Source organism: Melanerpes formicivorus, unplaced genomic scaffold (genome assembly GCF_026170545.1).
Source record: "Melanerpes formicivorus ecotype bairdi unplaced genomic scaffold, bMelFor1.0.p_v2 SCAF_121, whole genome shotgun sequence".
Classification (NCBI taxonomy): domain Eukaryota; kingdom Metazoa; phylum Chordata; class Aves; order Piciformes; family Picidae; genus Melanerpes; species Melanerpes formicivorus.
This window is the reverse complement of record NW_027142473.1, coordinates 1,200,601-1,214,824: the sequence shown is the minus strand read 5'-3', so window position 1 is coordinate 1,214,824 and position 14,224 is coordinate 1,200,601. Positions and strand designations below refer to the sequence as shown.

At 59.0% G+C, this 14,224-nt stretch overlaps 1 protein-coding gene across 1 annotated transcript in view; it reads left to right on the top strand.

Moving 5' to 3' along the window:
* The window catches only part of EIF2AK3 (eukaryotic translation initiation factor 2 alpha kinase 3), a 79,737-nt gene that overhangs the window by 45,992 nt on the left and 19,521 nt on the right, over positions 1 to 14,224 (top strand). Inside the window, exons 5-9 of the mRNA XM_068167686.1 lie at positions 4,403 to 4,637; positions 4,881 to 5,043; positions 6,247 to 6,384; positions 7,017 to 7,139; positions 8,791 to 9,011. Of these exons, the coding sequence (XP_068023787.1) occupies positions 4,403 to 4,637; positions 4,881 to 5,043; positions 6,247 to 6,384; positions 7,017 to 7,139; positions 8,791 to 9,011 (880 nt within the window). The remainder of the gene's footprint in view (positions 1 to 4,402; positions 4,638 to 4,880; positions 5,044 to 6,246; positions 6,385 to 7,016; positions 7,140 to 8,790; positions 9,012 to 14,224) is intronic.

The window sequence follows — 14,224 nt, the reverse complement described above, 5'->3', positions numbered from 1 at the left end:
TGCCCCATGCTCTGTCCCATGCTCTGCCCCATGCTCTGCCCCTGGCCTGTCCCCGTGCTCTGCCCCATGCTCTGCCCTGGGCTGTGCCCCATACTCTGCCCCATGCTCTGCCCCATGCTCTGCCCTGGGCTGTGCCCCATACTCTGCCCCATGCTCTGCCCCTGGCCTGTCCCCATACTCTGCCCCATGCTCTGCCCTGGGCTGTGCCCCATGCTCTGCCCCAGGCTGTGCCCCATGCTCTGCCCCATACTCTGCCCCATGCTCTGCCCCAGGCTGTGCCCCATACTCTGCCCCATGCTCTGCCCCAGGCTGTGCCCCATGCTCTGCCCCATGCTCTGCCCCATTCTCTGCCCCAGGCTCTGCCCCAGGCTGTCCCCGGGCTGTGCCCCGTGCTCTGCCCCATGCTCTGCCCCGTGCTCTGCCCCATGCTCTGCCCCGTGCTCTGCCCCTGGCCTGTCCCCGTGCTCTGCCCCTGGCCTGTCCCTGGGCTGTGCCCCATGCTCTGCCCCGTGCTCTGCCCCATACTCTGCCCCAGGCTGTGCCCCATACTCTGCCCCATGCTCTGCCCCGTGCTCTGCCCCATGCTCTGCCCCAGGCTGTGCCCCGTGCTCTGCCCCATGCTCTGCCCCTGGCCTGTCCCTGGGCTGTGCCCCATGCTCTGCCCCGTGCTCTGCCCCATACTCTGCCCCAGGCTGTGCCCCATACTCTGCCCCATGCTCTGCCCCGTGCTCTGCCCCATGCTCTGCCCCGTGCTCTGCCCCTGGCCTGTCCCCGTGCTCTGCCCCTGGCCTGTCCCTGGGCTGTGCCCCATGCTCTGCCCCGTGCTCTGCCCCGTGCTCTGCCCCATGCTCTGCCCCTGGGCTGTCCCTGGGCTGTGCCCCATGCTCTGCCCCGTGCTCTGCCCCGTGCTCTGCCCCATGCTCTGCCCCTGGGCTGTCCCTGGGCTGTGCCCCATGCTCTGCCCCGTGCTCTGCCCTGTGCTCTGCCCCAGGCTGCTGGCTTCACCCAACGGGAGGGGCAGGAAGCAACCTCCCCAGCTTGAACACTCCCCACAAGCTGCTTTGGAAGCCAGCCCTCAGGTGCTGCCTGTCCCTAGAGGCTGGGAGCAGGCTCTGGCTGCAGTGTCTCTCCCAGGGAAGGCAGTGTGGGCTGGCTGTCTCCAGGCAGTCCCCTGCCCCAAGAGGAGCCTGCTGCAGGAGAGCTGTGGGGCTGGGTGTTTGGCTCCTGCTGTTACCCACTGGCTGCAGTCCTGCCCTCCCAGGGTGGTCCTGCAGTGAGGTGCTCCCTGGCCTGCCTGCAGGCAGCTGCTGCTGCTTGAGGTGCAGGCAAGTGCTTGGGACTGATAATGGTGACCATGCTCCCTAGCACAGAGCCCCAGCATGGGAGGGTTGGAAGGGAGCTCCAGGGCTCACCCAGCCCAACCCCTGCCAGAGCAGGGCACCCAGGACCACATCCAGACAGGGCTACAAAGGCTCCAGAGCAGGAGACTGCACAACCTCTCTGGGCAGCCTGCTCCAGGCCTCCAGCACCCTCCCAGTGCAGAATTCTGTCATGTTGAGGAGGAACTTCCAGTGTTCCAGTTTGTGTCCATTGCTCCTTGCCCTGTCACTGGGCACCCGTGGAAAGAGCCTGGCCCCTGCTGCTTGCCACCCACCCTTCAGATGCTGTCATTCCCAGCTGGGCTGGAGTTACCTGAGCAGAGGTACAGCCTGCTCCTCAGGGCAGCCAGGGCTGTCTGTGTGCTGCTGACCTTGCATGCTTGCTCTGACAGCAAACTGCAAGACCTTCATTCCAGTCCCAGAATCATGGAATAGGTTGGGAGGGAGCCTGAAGCTCCTCCAGTTCCAACCCCCCTGCCATGGGCAGGGACACCTCCCACCAGCCCAGGCTGCTCAAGGCCCTGGCTAAAATGTTTTCAGCCTTAGTTTTTGGAAGTCCCACTCTGAGAGGTGCTGTGGTGATGTTCAGAGCCTGTTCCTGCTCAGAGCACAGGTCCTTAGCTGCTGGAGAAACCAGTTCAGGCTGTGACTTTGCTGTGCTAATGCAGCAGGATGTCTCCAACAAAGTCCAGGCAGCTGTTCTACTCACACCCTCCCCCCCAGACCTGCCCCATGGGATACAGGCTGGGAAGGTTGCTTGTCTTACACAGCTACAGCCTTGGAATCCCAGATGGGGTTGGGTTGGAAGGGACCTCCAAAGGCTGTCTGCTCCAACCTCCCCCCGTGGGCACGGACTCCTCTCTACTAGCCCAGGTCTCATCCTTGAACACCCCCAGGCAGGAGGCATTGTCCTGTCTCTAGACACCTGATGAAGAGTCCCTCTGCAGCCTTCCTGTGGGCTCTTTGGGGAGCTCAGAGCAGCCATTCCCTGTGCCCCTGCTCCCTCTCCTGTCTGCAGCAGGCTCTGCAGCTGCTGTCTGGCACAGCTCACCTCCACAGAATGGAATGGAATAGAATAGACCAGGTTGGAAGAGACCTTCAAGACCATCCTGTCTAACCTATCATCCAACACCACCTAATCAACTAACCCATGGCACCAAGCACCCTGTCAAGTCTCCTCCTGAACACCTCCAGTGATGGTGACTCCACCACCTCCCTGGGCAGCACATTCCAATGGGCAATCTCTCTCTGTGTGTAGAACTTCTTCCTAACCTCCAGCCTAAACCTCCCCTGGCACAGCCTGAGACTGTGTCCTCTTGTTCTGCTGCTGGGTGCCTGGGAGAAGAGACCAACCCCCACCTGGCTCCAACCTCCCTTCAGGGAGTTGGAGAGAGCAAGAAGGTCTCCCCTGAGCCTCCTCTTCTCCAGGCTAAGCAACCCCAGCTCCCTCAGCCTCTCCTCACAGGGCTGTGCTCCAGACCCCTCCCCAGCTTTGTTGCCCTTCTCTGGACACCTTCCAGCAGCTCAACATCTTTCTTAACCTGAGGAGCCCAGAACTGGACACAGGACTCAAGGTGTGGCCTGAGCAGTGCTGAGCACAGGGCACAATGACCTCCCTGCTCCTGCTGGCCACACTGTTCCTGATGCAGGCCAGGATGCCATTGGCCTTCTTGGCCCCCTGGGCACACTGCTGGCTCATGTTCAGCCTACCATCACCCAGCACCCCCAGGTCCCTCTCTGCCCTGCTGGGAGCACCTTTGGGCCCCTCACTGGGGCTGGAGCAGGGCCAGAAAAGGGCACCAGAGGTGGGGGAGGGTCTGGAGAAGAGGGCTGAGGAGGAGTAGCTGAGGGAGCTGGGGGTGTTTGGTGTGGAGCAGAGGAGGCTGAGGGAGAGCTCCTTGCTCTCTGCAGCTCCCTGAGAGGAGGCTGCAGTGGGGTGGGGGTTGGAATCAGGTGATAGAAGAGGCAATGGCCTGGAATTGTGCCAGGGGAGGCTTAGGTTGGAGAGGAGGAAAAATTCCTCTGCTGCAGGAGTGGTCAGGGAGTGGCAGAGGCTGCCCAGGGAGGTGGTGGAGTCCCCATGGCTGGAGGGGTTCCCTGTGGCCATGGCAGCTGGGGCCATGGTTTGATGGCCATGGTGGGGCTGGGGTGATGTTGAACTGAGTGATCTGAGATAACTTTTCCAAGCCAAACCATTCTGTGGTTCTGTGCCATGCAGCATGGTGCTTCCTGGGTGCTTTACACTTGGCTGTTCATCAGCTACATGAATGCTTTCCTCGTAACGCCCCCAGCTGTCCTGCTTGATGAATTGCTCATTCTGTGCACTAAACTTTGATGCCCTTGGCCCTATTTCAGCTGCCTTCTCACCTTGCCCATCATCTCTGGCCAGATTTCTTAGCTTGTTTGGTGTGGTACAGTTCTGGGCCCCTAAGGTCAAGAAGGGCCTCAGGGATCTGCTTGAGAGAGTCCATCCCAGAGGCACAGAGCTGCTGCAGGCAGTGGAACAGCTCCCTGTGAGCACAGGCTGAGGCAGCTGGGGCTTGGAGCTGGGAGCAGAGCAGCCTGAGGGCTGCCCTCATTGCTGGGGATAAAGATGTGCAGGGCTGGAGCCAGGCTCTGCTCAGGGATGGCCAAGGACAGCACAAGGGGCACTGGGGGCAAGCTGGAGCAGAGGAGGTGCCACAGGATGGAAAACTTTGTCCCTGGGAGGGTGCTGGAGCCTGGAGCAGGCTGCCCAGAGAGGTTGTGGAGTCTCCTGCTCTGGAGCCTTTCCAGCCCCCCCTGGATGTGTTCTGTGTGCCCTGCTCTGGGTGCCCTGCTCTGGCAGGGGTTGGGCTGGGTGAGCTCTGGAGCTCCCTTCCAGCCCCAACCATTCTCTGCTTCTGGATTAGCACTCCCCAGTTGTGTTTATCTGAGTTCTGTGGGCCAAGCCTCGATAAGAGGCTAAGACCCTCCTGGATGGAGGATGTGGAGCCTGCCTGGGCTCAGGCAGTTCCTTCCCCTCTTGCCTGTTTCCCTTGCAGGTGGAATTTCAGCGTCGGTCACTTCGAGCTGCGCTACGTCCCCGAGCTTGAGACCCGAGCTGGGTACCTGGAGAGCACTCTGAAACCACCTCTGAGCAAAGAAGAAACCAAAATCATTTCAGATGTGGAGGAGCAGGAAGCTCTGATGAAAGACACTGTGATAAAGGTCTCAGTAGCTGACTGGAAGGTGATGGCTTTCAACAGGCGAGGAGGACACCTGGAGTGGGAGTACCAGGTAGGGGGACAGACACTGCAGGCCCTGCTGCAAGCCAGGGCTCTGCAGCAGCATGGAGGCTGGCTGTCAGCCTGGGGTCAGCTGGGGGCTTCACAAAGCAGCAGGCATCTGCTGGGCACTTTCTTGACTTGGAACCTCTACAGAAAGGCCCTCAGGAAGGTTAGCCTGGTGCTTAGCATCGCTCTCATCTCCTCTCTGCTTCATCCAACAGTAACTTGCCACTTACCTCTCTCTCCCCTTCAGTTCTGCACTCCAATTGCCTCTGCATGGCTGGTGAAGGATGGCAAAGTCATCCCCATCAGCCTGTTTGATGACACAAGTTACACTGCCAGCAGTGAGGTGCTGGAGGATGAGGAAGATCTGGTGGAAGCTGCCAGGGGGGCCACCGAGTCCAGCGTCTACTTGGGTGAGACACTGCCTGCAGCCTGCTCTGCAGTGAACATGGCTGAGTCCCTTCCCTGCTCAGGCTGGAAGAAAGCAAGTCAGACAGTCCAGTCCTGACCTAACTGCCCAGGCTGGGGCTGAGCCATGGCCCTCAGCACCACAGCTCTGCCTCTGTGAGACACCTCCAGGGATGGGGACTCCACCACCTGCCTGGGCAGCCTGGGCCAGGCTTTGAGAACCCTTTCAGTCAAGAGGGTTTCTTCTAATGTCCAACCTAAACCTCCCCTGGGGCCAGTTGAAGCCATTTCCTCTTGTCCAGGGAGCAGAGCCCAACCCCCACCTCACTGCAGCCTCCTCTCAGAGAGCTGCAGAGAGCAAGGAGGTCTCCCTCAGCCTCCTCTGCTCTACACCAAACCCCCCCAGCTCCCTCAGCTGCTCCTCCCCAGCCCTCTTCTCCAGACCCTTCCCCAGCTCTGTTGCCCTTCCCTGGACCTTCCAGCCCAGAGCAATCTGTGAAGCTGTGAACTCTTTCCGGTGATGTTTTTCACAGTATCACAGTATAGCTTAGGTTGGAAAGGACCTCGAGGATCATCGAGTCCAACCTATCAACACAGACCTCATGACTAGACCATGGCACCAAGTGCCACATCCAATCCCCTCTTGAACACCTCCAGGGATGGGGACTCCACCACCTCCCTGGGCAGCACATTCCAATGACGAATGACTCGCTCGGTGAAGAACTTTCTCCTCACCTCGAGTCTGAACCTCCCCTGGCACAGCTTGAGACTGTGTCCTCTTGTTCTGTTACTGGCTGCCTGGGAGAAGAGACCAACCCCCACCTGGCTACAACCTCCCTTCAGGTAGTTGTAGAGGGCAATGAGGTCACCCCTGAGCCTCCTCTTCTCCAGGCTAAGCAACCCCAGCTCCCTCAGCCTCTCCTCACAGGGCTGTGCTCCAGACCCCTCCCCAGCCTTGTTGCCCTTCTCTGGACACCTTCAAGTCTCTCAATGTCCTTCTTGAACTGAGGGGCCCAGAACTGGACACAGGACTCAAGGTGTGGCCTAACCAGTGCTGAGCACAGGGCACAATGACTTCCCTGCTCCTGCTGGCCACACTATTCCTGATGCAGGCCAGGATGCCATTTCACCACATATTTTACCTGGGCCATTTTCTTCCGTGGGTGAAGAGAACTAAACCTAAGCCCTGCACTCTCTCTGTCCCTCAGGGATGTACAGGGGCCAGCTGTACCTGCAGTCCTCAGTCAGGATTTCTGAGAAGTTCCCAAGCAACCCAAAGGCTCTGGAATCCAGGAATGACAACTCCATTATCCCTCTGCCCAAGATCAAGTGGAAGCCTTTGATCCGTGAGTACCAACCCAGAGCCCTGAAAGCAGAGCACAGCTTCCTGCTGCCCAAGGGGCTTCAGGCCAGGAGAGTGTTTGCACCTGGGAACCACTTCAGGGACTCTCTCTCTGCTCTATTAATGATCATTTTGGGGGTAAATGAATGTCTAGTGGTTGCTTGCTTCTCCTGGGGATTTGGCAGGATCAAACCCAATAAAACATTTCTGCCTTTGCCTCCAAGTTTTCATCCCCAGGAGGAGGAAGAGTTTTGCAGTGATGGGAATGAGGGAATTGCCCTGTCCCAGACCAGGAGTTTCATGCATGGGGGAGAGGTATTCACTGCTTCACAGAATGCAGTGGGTTAGAAGGGAGCCTGCAAGGGCATCTTGTCCACCCCCCTGCAGGCAGCAGGGACAGCTCCAGCTGGAGCAGGCTGCCCAAGGACACAGCCAGGCTGAGCTTCAATGTCTGCAGGCTACTAGTAACTGACCATAAAATGCCCTTAGTGCTTCCTTGCATTCATTGTGGCTCTCATGAGCTGTTCCAGGAGGTGTTTTCTGAACTGCTGCACTTGGGGTTCTCATTTAAAGTCACCCAAGGACAGAAGTTTTCCAACCATTCAGCTCAGGAAACTCTGTCTTCTCTCTGCTTAGATTCTCCTTCCAGGACTCCAGTGCTGGTGGGCTCTGATGAGTTTGACAAGTGTCTCAGCAATGACAAATACTCTCATGAGGAGTACAGCAATGGAGCACTCTCAGTTCTGCAGTACCCATATGGTAGGTAGAGCTTCCACCTTGGGAAGTGCTGCATGGATCCACAGAGGCCTGGAATGGGTTGGGGTGGAAGGGACCATAAAGATCATCCAGTTCTGACCTCCCAGCTGTGGGCAGGGACAGCTTCCCCCAGTACAGGTTGCTCAAGGCCTCATCCAGCCTGGCCTTGAACATGAGTCTGAGCAGAGCAGAGGGGCAGAATCCCCTCCCTGTGCTGCTGCTCTCCCTGCTCTGGCTGCAGCTCAGCACTCAGCTGGCTCTGGGCTGCCAGGGACCAGTGCTGGCTCCTGGGGAGTTTGTCACCACCTGACTCCCCCAAGGCCTTCTCCTGCAGCCTGCTCTGGAGCCACTCCTCACCCAGCTTGGATTAGTGCTGGGGATTGCCCTGACCCAGCTGCAGGACCTGGCCCTTGGCCTTGTTGTACTTCATGAGGTTGGCTTGGGCTCAGCTCTGCAGCCTGCCCAGGTCCCTCTGGAGGGATCCCTTCCCTCCATGCTATTGTGGTTGCAAGCAGAGACCTTTCTTACCTCTAAAGTGTTGGAAGAGGAAGAGAAAGCCTCCCTGGCTTAGTTTGTGAGAGCAAAGCTTCCCCTGTCCCATGCCCAGAGCAGAGAGGAGGTGCTGCAGAGGGGGGAGATGCCAGGCTGAGACCTCAATGAGTTTGACATTGTGACCCAAACCAGACTTGCCCCAAACTGTAATGAGGCCAACTGCTCACTGCAGCAGAGTCTAAATTCAGTCACACCATCCAGCTTGGTGTCATCCACAGACTTGCTGAGGGTGCCTCAATCCCAGTGCCCATGGCACTGACAAAGATGTCTAACAGCACTGGTCCCAGCACCAGCCCCCGAGGGACACCACTCGTCCCTGGTCTCCATATGGGCACTGATAGAGACCAGTTATAGAACCACAGAGTCACAGAACTGTCAGGGCTGGAGGGGACCTCAAGGCTCAACCAGTCCCAACCCCCTGCCATGGGCAGGGACACCTCACACCACAGCAGCTTGCTCACAGCCACATCCAGCCTGGCTGCAAACACCTCCAGGCAGGAGGCTTCCACCAACTCCCTGGGCAGCCTGTGCCAGGCTCTCACCACCCTCCTGGGCAACAACTTCTTCCTCACAGCCAATCTCAATCTCCCCACTTCTAGTTTTGCTCCATCCCCCCCAGTCCTATCCCTCCCTGACACCCTCAAAAGTCCCTCCCCAGATTTCTTGCAGCCCCCTGCAGATCCTGCAAGGCCACAATGAGGTCTCCTTGGAGCCTTCTCCTCTCCAGCCTGCACAACCCCAACTCCCTCAGTCTGTGCTCACAGCAGAGCAGCTCCAGCCCTCTGCTCCTCCTCATGGCCCTTCTCTGGACACCTTCCAGCCCCTCCAGATCCTTCCTGGCAGAGAGGCTCCAGAGCTGGCCCCAGAGCTCCAGCTGTGGTCTCACCCGGGCGGAGAAGGGGAGCATCACCTCCCCCTCTACACAGTTGCTGTGGAGCCCACAGCCTTGACTCAGTGCCTTTTCTGACCTGCCATGGGACCTGCCATGAGCATGCAAACAAAAGCCCTCTGTGTCTGCTGAGGACACCTGCCAGGGGGAAGGCAAAGCAGTTGTGTGGTTGCCTCTGAGTCACCGTGGCCCTCTCTGTGTCCTCCCCACCAGACAACGGCTATTACCTGCCCTACTACAAGAGAGAGCGGAGCAAGCGCAGCACCCAGATCACGGTCAGGTTCTTTGAGGACACCAGCTACAAGAGCATTCGCAAGAAGGATCCTGTGCTGCTGCTCCACTGGTGGAAGGAGATCGTGGGCACCATCCTCTTCTGCATCGTGGCCACCACCTGCATCGTGCGCAAGCTCTTCCACCCGCCCCCGCACAGCAGGGTGAGTCCTGCTCTGCCCCAGCACGGCCCCAGCGTGCAGCTCCAGTGCAGCCCCCAGCGCGGCTCCAATGTGGCCCCAGTGCAGCTCCAGTGCAGCCCCCAGCACAGCTCCAATGTGGCCCCAGTGCGGCTCCAGTGCAGCCCCCAGCGCGGCTCCAATGTGGCCCCAGCGCGGCTCCAGTGCAGCCCCCAGCACAGCTCCAATGTGGCCCCAGTGCAGCTCCAGTGCAGCCCCCAGCACAGCTCCAATGTGGCCCCAGCGCGGCTCCAGTGCAGCCCCCAGCGCGGCTCCAATGTGGCCCCAGTGCGGCTCCAGTGCAGCCCCCAGCACGGCTCCAATGTGGCCCCAGTGCGGCTCCAGTGCAGCCCCCAGCACGGCTCCAATGTGGCCCCAGTGCGGCTCCAGTGCAGCCCCCAGCGCGGCTCCAATGTGGCCCCAGTGCGGCTCCAGTGCAGCCCCCAGCGCGGCTCCAATGTGGCCCCAGTGCGGCTCCAGTGCAGCCCCCAGCACGGCTCCAATGTGGCCCCAGTGTGGCTCCAGTGCAGCCCCCAGCGCAGCTCCAATGTGGCCCCAGTGCGGCTCCAGTGCAGCCCCCAGCACGGCTCCAATGTGGCCCCAGTGTGGCTCCAGTGCAGCCCCCAGCACGGCTCCAATGTGGCCCCAGTGCGGCTCCAGTGCAGCCCCCAGCACGGCTCCAATGTGGCCCCAGTGCGGCTCCAGTGCAGCCCCCAGCACGGCTCCAATGTGGCCCCAGTGCAGCTCCAGTGCAGCCCCCAGCACAGCTCCAATGTGGCCCCAGTGCGGCTCCAGTGCAGCCCCCAGCGCGGCTCCAATGTGATCCCAGTGCGGCTCCAGCGCAGCCCCCAGCAGGGCCCCAGCACAGCCCCAGCACAGCCCACAGCACGGCTCCAGCATGGCCCCCAGTGCAGCCCCCAGCACGGCCCCAGCGCTCCCCCAGTGCAGCCCCCAGTGCAGCTCCAGTGTGACCCTAAGCCTGGCTGAGGCACTTGGTGCCATGGTTGAGTTGATCAGATGGTTCTGGGGGGAGAGGTCGGGCTTGATCTTGAGGGTCTTGTCCCGCCTGGTTAATTCCAGTCTAGTCTGCTCTGTTGCTCGGCCTGCGGGCTGTGTGTGTCTGGGCTGTGCGTGTCTGGGCTGTGTGTGTCTGGTGGATGCCCCATTGCTGGCGTTGGTTTTGCCAGCTGGGTATCCTGGCCCCAGGATCTGTTTTGGGGAGGTTTTGTGGTACCCCTAGTGCTGGGAAAGCCATCGGGAAACGTTTGCAGACATCCTCAGCTTTCTCACCTATATGAGCAGCTGTGAGAATGCAAGCAGGGAAGGTAGCAATGGACACAGGAGCGTGAGGCAGCCTGCCAAAGGGTGGAAGATGAGAGGCACCTGTGTGCTGTGATTCCAGAGCATTTAACCCTCTGAGGCTGCATCCCAGCCGAGGGAGCAGCTGCAGTATGCTGGCACTCAGGACGTCAGTGGATGACTTGCTGTGCTGCTTCCTGTGTCAGTTGAAAGTTGTGCTGCAGAGCTGCAGGGTTTTGGTGATGGAATTGGTGAGACAGAGGAGGGAGCCTGTGCCAACTGATCCGGTACCAGCTGCTGAGGGTTGGCTTCAGCCTTGCCCTGTGTAACAGGAGCTGGCCATGCGGTGTGAGAGCGACCATGCTGCAGCCAAACACACCCCGGCGCTGCCCGCGGGGCTGCAGCTGCGGGCAGAGGGCAGCAGGGTGAGGGCAGACCTGCTGTCATCTGCTGGGGTTTCCCTTCCGCGCCCGCAGCTTGACTCTGTCGACCCTGGGATGGCATTGTCCTGCCAAATGGAGTGGAAGAGAGTAGAGTGGGATAGAGTGGAATGGAATAGAATTAACCAGGCTGGAAGAGAGCTTTGAAACCATCAAGTCCAACCTCTCACCCAGCACCATCTGATCAACTAACCCATGGCACCAAGCACCCTATCAAGTCTCTTCCTAAACACTTCCAGTGATGGCAACTCCACCACCTCCCTGGGCAGCACATTCCAATGGCAAATCTCTCTGTCTGGGAAGAATTTCTTCCTAACCTCCAGCCTAAACCTCCCCTGGCACAGCTTGAGACTGTGTCCTCTTGTTCTGGTGATGGCTGCCTGGGAGAAGAGACCAACCCCCACCTGGCTACAACCTCCCTTCAGGGAGTTGGAGAGAGCAAGAAGATCTCCCCTGAGCCTCCTCTTCTCCAGGCTAAGCAACCCCAGCTCCCTCAGCCTCTCCTCACAGGGCTGTGCCCCAGACCCCTCCCCAGCTTTGTTGCCCTTCTCTGGACACCTTCCAGCAGCTCAACCTCCTTCCTAACCTGAGGAGCCCAGAACTGGACACAGGACTCAAGGTGTGGCCTAACCAGTGCAGTGTACAGGGGCAGAATGACCTCCCTGCTCCTGCTGGCCACACTGTTCCTGATGCAGGCCAGGATGCCTTTGGCCTTCTTGGCCCCCTGGGCACACTGCTGGCTCATGTTCAGCTGCTGCCACCCAGTACCCCCAGGGTCCCTCTCTGCCTGGCTGCTCTCAGCCACTCTGACCCCAGCCTGTAGCACTGCCTGGGGTTGCTGTGGCCAATGTGCAGCACCTGGCACTTGGATGTGTTCAGTCTCCTGCCCTTGGACTCTGCCCATCTGCCCAGCCTGGCAAGGTCCTTCCACAGGCAACAGTTTGAGAATCCTGAGGACTCAACACTGAGTTACCCAACACAGCCTGCATCAGCTGCAGAGTGCAGGGAGCACCCAGTCCCTGGTCTCAGACTGGTTGGTGTAGGTCTTTTGTCACAAAGTACAGAAGCCCTTCGCAGCCAGGGGCTGGCTGTGGAGCCTGAGTCCCTGGGGAAGCTGGGAGCAGCTCCCTGTCGCCGCCTTTCTCTGCTTCCCTTCCAATAGCTGCCACTTGTCAGCAGGATCGAAGAGACAGAGCCCAGGCTCCTCAGGCTCCTCAGGCTCCTCTTTCCGAGCAGTTTTGTCAGCAGGCTCAGGAAGCTCTGGCTCAGCAGGGGGTGAAGCTGCCGAGGCTTGCGGTGCTGGCCCCGTGTCGGGAGCAGCCACAGCGCCACTTAAGGGCACAGAGGCTGAGATTGCTTCTGGCGGTGCTGAAGCCCCTTGAGAAACCCTCTCTTGTGACCCAGCCTGGGTGTTCAACGCTTCACAAAGTGTTTGCCAAGTACTTAGCAGCCCTGTTGGCAGTTTTCATCCTTTGTAGCAGAGTCCCAAAGCTTTGCCCAGCCTTATCACAGACTTCTGGATGGTGCACAGTCTGACAAGTGATGGAAGGGTGATGCTCAGTAGCCCACAGGAGCATCTGCTGGAGCACAGAGGGACTGATGGACTTCCCATGCTGCTGAAAGATTTGCCGGCAGGCTTCCAGGACAGAGTTCTGTTCCTGAGTCAGAGTATTCCCCATCTTTGTTGTCCTCAGCTGCTTACCTTGTGTCCAGGGAAAAGGAGCTGAGCTTTTTCAAGGCTTTTATCTTCCACTGTGAGTTCAGCTGAGACAATCACTTTGTCTCCTGGTCCCTGATGTTACGTAGCACGCTGAGGCACAGAGCCCTGCAGCATCCTGCCTCTCCAACCTGATCTCCTTCTATGATCAGGTGACTGCCTGGTGGATGTGGGGAGGCCTGTGCATGTGGTCTGCCTGGACTTCAGCAAGGCCTTTGACACTGTCCCCACAGCAAACTCCTGGCCAAGCTGTCAGCCCCTGGCTTGGACAGCAGCACTCTGAGCTGGGTTAGGAACTGGCTGGAGGCTGAGCCCAGAGAGTGGTGGTGAATGGTGCCACAGCCAGCTGGCAGCCAGGCACCAGTGCTGTGCCCCAGGGAGCAGTGCTGGGCCCTGTGCTCTTTAACATCTTCATTGATGATCTGGATGAGGGCATTGAGTCAGTCATCAGCAAATGTGCAGATGACACCAAGCTGGGAGCAGATGTTGGTCAGTTAGAGGGCTGAAGGGCTCTGCAGAGGGACCTCGACCGACTGGACAGATGGGCAGAGTCCAACAGGATGGCATTCAACAAGTCCAAGTGCCAGGGGCTGCACTTTGGCCACAGCAACCCCATGCAGAGCTACAGGCTGGGGTCAGAGTGGCTGAGAGCAGCCAGGCAGAGAGGGACCTGGGGGTGCTGATTGACAGCTGCCTGAACACAAGCCAGCAGTGTGCCCAGGTGGCCAAGAAGGCCAATGGCATCCTGGCCTGCATCAGGAACAGTGTGGCCAGCAGGAGCAGGGAAGTCATTGTGCCCTGTGCTCAGCACTGGTTAGGCCACACCTTGAGTCCTGTGTCCAGTTCTGGGGCCCTCAGGTTAGGAAAGATGTTGAGCTGCTGGAAGGTGTCCAGAGAAGGGCAACAAAGCTGGGGAGGGGTCTGGAGCACAGCCCTGTGAGGAGAGGCTGAGGGAGCTGGGGTTGCTTAGCCTGGAGAAGAGGAGGCTCAGGGGAGACCTCATTGCTCTCTCCAACTCCCTGAAGGGAGGTTGTAGCCAGGTGGGGGTTGGGCTCTTCTCTCAGGCACCCAGCAGCAGAACAAGAGGACACAGTCTCAAGCTGCACCAGGGGAAGTTTAGGCTGGAGGTGAGGAGAAAGTTCTTCATTGAGAGTCATTCGTCATTGGGATGTGCTGCCCAGGGAGGTGGTGGAGTCCCCATCCCTGGAGGTGTTCAGGAGGGGATTGGATGTGGTACTTGGTGCCATGGTCTAGTCAGGAGGTCTGTGGTGACAGGTTGGACTCGATGATCCTTGAGGTCTCTTCCAACCAACTGTGAGACTGTGATCCTGGGAGGAGAGGCTGGGCACCATGGGTAGCTCAGAGACAGGGCAGGATCCAACTCCCTTGCTAGCACTCAGGGCCCATGTATATTTCTACTACAGAACAAGCATGAGGCCAGCAGGACTTTTCCATGCCAGCACCACAAAACTTGTGTGAATCTGAACTTAGTGACTGGCTAAGCAATTCACAGCTTCTAATCTGCTGAGGAAAGCTGAAGAAAACAGGAAAATACCAGAGGTTCATGATCTGTCTGTCTCCTCCCCCAGTTCCTCTCAAGGCCTCTTCACCACCAGGGTTTGTGCTGCCTTGTCAGCAAACTGTTCCAGGTTCCAAAGCCAAAGCGATGAACTCTTTCTCTTCAGTCCCCACAACAGCTTAGTTGGGAAGGGAGCTGAGAGATCACAGAATGGTTGGGGCTG